Raw genomic sequence first — 6,221 nt, 5'->3', positions numbered from 1 at the left:
ATTTTAGTTGATGGCAATTTTTGTTATCGAGGTTATTTCTACTGACAATGCAATCCCATCACTGCCACCAAAAAGAAAAAAGAAGAAGAGATATACATGCACAACAACAGGAACAAAACACCTCAGAGGAGGAATTCTTGGCAGTCGGCACAATAAATGTGCATGAGATGGGAAAGGGCGACCAGAAAAAAATGAGGCATACACAACAATAAGAATTCAAAAGAAGGCTGGCAAGAAAAGAATAAACATTGACTTAAGGCTGAAGATTGACACTGGAGCCCAGAGTGATATCTTGCCTGTCAACCTTTACAAGAAGATGTTCCCAGAACACATGACACAAGAGGATAAAATCAAAGAAGGAATCCTCACACCAAGTGATGTAATCCTCACTGCATACGGAGGTACCAGGATTCCATAACTGGGTAAAACAACAATTACAGGGACACACAAAGGAAAAATAATCAAGTGTTCTTTTTATGTCACAAGAACAGAAGGACCAGCAATTCTTGGACTCAATACCTGCAAAAAGCTAAATATTGTGTCAATCAATGGTGAAGTGAAGGCAACTCCGAGCAGGATTGACAGTGATATGCATATCAAAGACCGACCACCAATCACAAACAAAAAGGAACTGATGAGCATGTACCCTGAATGCTTTGACGATACAGCCGGGTGCTTTGTGAAATGTCGATACCCTATAACAGTCGACCCCAATATCAAGCCAATTGTTCACCCACCTCGCCGCGTCTCTCTAGAACTAAAAGAGAAGCTGAAGACAGAGTTGGACAGAATGGAAAAAAAAGAAATAATCACCAAAGTGACACGACCAACAGACTGGGTAAATTCAATTGTAATCAAGGAAAAACCCAATGGTACCCTACGGATATGCCTCGACCCACGGGACCTGAACAAGGCATTAAAAAGAGAGTACCATCCAATTCCAACCCTTGAAGAAATCACACCATCATTGGCCGGGTCCAAATTATTCAGCAAACTAGATGCCAGTAATGGGTACTGGAATGTAAAAATAGACGAAGAGTCATCCATGCTCACTACCTTCAACACACTATTTGGCAGATATCGATTCAACCGACTCCCATTTGGATTGAAGGTGAGCCAAGATGTTTTCCAGAGCCAAATAGATGAGACCTACGAAGGCTGCAAGGGAGCAATTGGGATAGCAGACGACATCCAAGTGCATGGTAAGGGTGAGACCACACATGACTTCAATTTACATGAAGCTATGGAGAAAACCCGACAAGCAGGCATCAAACTCAATGCAAACAAGTGTGAGGTAAAAGCAAAAGAGTGCAAATTCTTTGGAATTATATACTCTGCAGAGAGAGTTAAACCAGACCCCGCTAAAGTGGAAGCCATCAGAGACATTAAAGAACCTAAAGACAAGAAGGAACTCAGGAGCTTCCTGGAACTCATCCACTACATGGGAGCCTTCATACCCAAGCTGGCCGATCTCACTGCAAATCTCCGAGAACTAAACAAAGATGACGTAGAGTTTGATTGGTGTGCTTCTCACACACAGGATTTTGAAGCAATCAAAAAGCTCATCAGTAAGGAGACAACTCTGCAATACTATGGCAGACGCAAACCAGTAATACTCCAAGTCGATGCTTCTATGAGAGGAGTTGGCGCAGCACTGATACAGGAAGGTAAACCCATTGCATATGCCTTGAAAGCTCTCTCACCCACAGAGACAAGGTACGCAAATATTGAAAGGGAACTCCTGGCAGTAGTATATGGATGTGAAAAGTTCCATACATATCTGTATGGCAGACATTTCAATATTGAAACAGACCATCGCCCGCTAGAACAAATACATAGAAAAAACCTCATGAAAGCACCAGCCAGACTGCAAAGATTACTGTTAAGACTTCAAACATACGACTACGATATCAGGTACAAGCCAGGAAAAGACCTGATATTGGCGTATGCTCTGTCCAGACTATCATCACATGATAAACATGAGATGGAAGGACTAAGCATAAAGGTCCACCACATTGTGAATGTAACAACCACAAAGCTAGCAGAAATCAAAGAGGAGACCAGCAAAGATGAAGAACTCCAGCTCCTTACTCAGATGGTGATTCAGGGGTGGCCAGAAAAGAGACATCAGGTGCAGCCCCTAATTCGTGAATATTGGGCCATCCATGATGATATATCAGTGGAGAATGGAATCCTGATGGCTGGATCCCGAATAATTATACCCAAGTCAATGCAAAAAGAGATTCTTAACAAGATCCACCAAGGGCATCTAGGAATGGAGAAATGCAAGCTCCGAGCTAAGTCAGCAGTATATTGGGTAGGCATGTACAAAGACATAGAAAAGACAGTTTCTACATGCCACATCTGTCAAAAGTACAGAAACTCACAACAAAAGGAGAAAATGATATCTAGTGACATCCCAAGAAGGCCATGGCAAACTATTGGAGCAGATCTGTTCACAGAGGGCCAAGAATGGTATTTGATTATGGTCTGCTACTACTCCAAATTTCCATTTGTGAGAAAAGTGAAGGACCTGAGAGCCAAAACAATCACTACAGTGGCTCGAGGACTTCTAGCAGAGCAAGGAATACCAGAGCAGATCATATGTGACAATGGAACCCAGTTCACATCGCAGGAATTCAAAAAGCTAGCCGATGAGTATGGGTTCAATATTACAACCTCATCTCCACACTACCCCAAAGGTCATGGGTTTATAGAAAGACAGGTGCAGACAGTGAAAAGAACACTAGTCAAATGCCGAGAGACTAAGGAAGACCCACACATGGCACTTCTGTCCCTACGAGCGACACCACTGATATGAAATCCCCAGCAGAATTGCTGAATGGCAGGAAGTACAAAACTACCCTGCCAAGTAAGATCCAACCTCCTATTGACCAGGAAGAGACAAGGGCAAAGTTAGCAGCCACTCAAGAACAAACACAGAAATATTACAACAAACATGCACCATATTTACCTGAGATACTTGGAGGACAACATGTGCATACTCAAGATCCCATAACTAACACATGGATTCCAGCACAAGTTGTCAGGAGAGCTGAAACTCCAAGATCATATATAATAGAAACGGAATCTGGTAGGCAGCTGAGACGCAACAGGGCCCACATCCGCCCAACACCAAAGCTGTTGAGGACAATGTGTACAACACCTGCTGCATCAGTGACAACACCCACAGAATCATCATCCCAACGGGCACCAACCACCCATCAGCAGACAACGTGTACAACACCTACAGCGTCGGTGACAACACCCACAGAATCATCATCCCAATGGGCACCAACCACCCATCAGCAGCCCAACATCACACCTCAGACACCGGTGCGAAGCACAAGATCCACCAGATGGAGAAACAACATCCTGCCACCGGTTCGATACCATTAAAGGAAAAAAATATACATGAACTTTCAAAAACTGCTATGATTAATTTAATTATACTCAATTTGGTTTTCATTTCCTATTTAATTTTTTTAGGCAATTGAACTGATGGTATATTTTGAAAAAAAATGTAAATATTTTCTCTTTTTATACATGATAAAGTTTTTTCCCCCCAAAAAAGGTAAGATAAGTAAATAATTCTGCTAGATTACAAAGCAGAGGCAGAATAATCACACGGTTTCTGCTGCAGGATTGCCACCTCGCGCTGACAATGCATTAGAGTAAGGGAGACTACTAAAATTGTCTTCACTGCCAAAAGACCCTTTTTTCTTTCAAGAAGACGGGATGTTACACATTCATATCTATATGTATACGTGTGTAGAATATATCCCCACTTTGGCACTATTTGTTAGTGAACAGTACGAACTGTGTTTTAAAGTAAACAGTATTACTACGCTGTGTATATTTCTTCTTCTATTTCCGCTCCTCTTTGAAAATTGGGGCTTGTATTTCTGGGATTTTGTCAACTTACACATTTTTTTCCCAGTGGTTAAGTTTTCCACATGCTTTGCAATGTGTACCGAATGCAGGACACCAGTCTCAAACATTGGAATACTGAGGTGGGTAAAACTAATTCAGCCAACATTTTACAGAGAGATCAAATTGCATACACACCTCACAGACAAACACACACACACACACACACACACACCACACACACACACACACGTGTGTGTGATTGTGCATGAAAAAGAGGGTGGGAGTGAAGGAGAGAGGGAATGTGAAAGGGAAGGAGAAAGAGAAAGAAAATATTTTAATAATTGGTTTGTTTCACTACCACACAGTTCTCGTTATTTTATTTTAGACATTAATTGTATACGTTCTTTACCACCCAATTATGATCATTGCGTTTAAATTTCTTCTGCAAGGTCTTTCTTTCTTCATATATTCATTTTCTTATTTCTTAATTGATAAAAATTATCTTTACATTTTTATAATCAATAAAGACTCTTGGATACGGTTGAGCTTTAATACATAAAATTTTTATTTTACGCCATTTCTCTTTCCCCTATCCTCTGTTATCATACATTGAATAATTTTTATTATTATTTGCGTCATACACTTGTTACCAATCGTGTTTTTGGCTAAGGGTCAGTCAAAATCCATTTACTTCAGAATAATTCCGCTTTCTTCTGCTCAGGAAAAAGTGAGCATCTCGATTCATGTTCCTTATATTTCAGCAAACAAGTTTGCACCTGTCAGTGTGAAAAAAGAATTGTCAGCCAAAAACAAGCAATAAATTATATATAAGCTGAGGGTGTTGAGGAATATAACAATACAGGCCGGAAGCCATGTTTGCGCACGCATATTTATATATGTATAAATATTATTATATGTCTTCCTTAAAATGTTCCCTATTTTAAGCAGTGTCGTATAGCTTTGATAAAGATAGGATGGTGTTAAATTTCTCTGTCTCTGTAGAATCTTTGTCGATCAAAAATGCGATAGATTAATATGTATGATTTCTGCATCGCAGAATTTTGAAATGCCATTCTATCCAAAACGTGCGTAAACGAATGAAAGCATGCATAATTCTCCATTCTTTGTGTTTTCTTCTATATTTTGTGACCTTATGCAAAATATATTCGGTGCTTGAACTTTGAATTTACAAATTGGACTGACATGAAAACAATTTTACGGCCGATGTGGATTTAAATGGCTTTCACTAGACAATTTAGTTACCCAAGTTTGACCCAAGTATTCGCTTGGATTTTTAATCCTTTTTCCCTTTACATAAATACGTAATACATACATACAGTTTATTAGCTTAAATTGTAAACAAGACCATCAAGTCTTGTCAGATTCATTGGTCTGGACTCAATTGATCAGGGCTTCTGCCTAACGAGACACATGTCATCGTTGTGAATTTCGTTGTATATAGTGTTTGAAACGGAAAAACTTCACAAATTACACAGGTTTGCGAAATAGAACTTTTTTGAAAATTGTTTTGGTAATTACACGTTACTTTATATATTTTTGTGGTGCTAATTAGAAATATCAAAACAGCTGTATCCATTAACTAAGCTTTTCCGACAATTTAATGATAAAATATACTATAATTTGTAGGAAAATCCACATATGATAGGACAAAAATTTAACTAATGAAAATGGATTTGGTACTTTATTTAGCGAAATAAAATGGTACAAATTCAATTGAAAGGTGAGAAAATACTTTTTTACAAGGATTTCAATTTATGTTTTAGGTTCGCCATCCCCCCCCCCCCCGATCTATTCTTTTTCACTTGGAAGCTACGTCAGGAACTCTTTCGCTTGTGAACATTTGATGAACATTCACGATGCAACATCCAGTAGTAGTCAACGATCATACTGATATTTCACCTTCCCTGATATCTTCTTTGCATCTCCTTTATGTCTTGATGAAACTTTTTCCCCTGCTCCTCACTCACATACCCAGATTTTTTTATGTAGGAAATGAAATTTAATGCTCATTTTACATCCTAGGGTTCCGAAATTTTCAAACATTCTTCTCGCTGGACCTTTGTAGTTTGGTTCTTTGTGATTACCCAAGAAGTTCTTAATTTCTTTAAAACTAATCCGTGCATCTTTTTGAGAATCACTAAGAGAGTTTTCAAAATTTTCATTTTTGACGAATTTTCTTACAGCTGGTACTATAAATAAACTTTCTTCGACCTTGGCGTCTGATAGAATTAGGGAACTTGTTACGCAAATACTTGAAACCCTCTCCATCCTATGGAAAAGCTTTTACGAATTGCTTAATGAGGTCAATTCTTATATGTAAAGGAAGC

At 39.0% G+C, this 6,221-nt stretch overlaps 1 protein-coding gene across 1 annotated transcript; it reads left to right on the top strand.

Moving 5' to 3' along the window:
- Nucleotides 1-316: 316 nt before the first annotated feature.
- On the top strand, nt 317-2,821 carry LOC115222338 (uncharacterized protein K02A2.6-like). Its single transcript, XM_029792527.1, has 2 exons — nt 317-401; nt 492-2,821. Exons 1-2 carry the CDS (start codon nt 317-319, stop codon nt 2,819-2,821), a joined length of 2,415 nt encoding a protein of 804 aa, XP_029648387.1.
- The last annotated feature ends 3,400 nt before the right edge of the window (nt 2,822-6,221 follow it).

Source organism: Octopus sinensis, linkage group LG19, assembly GCF_006345805.1.
Source record: "Octopus sinensis linkage group LG19, ASM634580v1, whole genome shotgun sequence".
Classification (NCBI taxonomy): Eukaryota; Metazoa; Mollusca; class Cephalopoda; order Octopoda; family Octopodidae; genus Octopus; species Octopus sinensis.
Note: the sequence above shows the minus strand (reverse complement) of the source record. Positions and strands in the feature narration are given on the sequence as shown.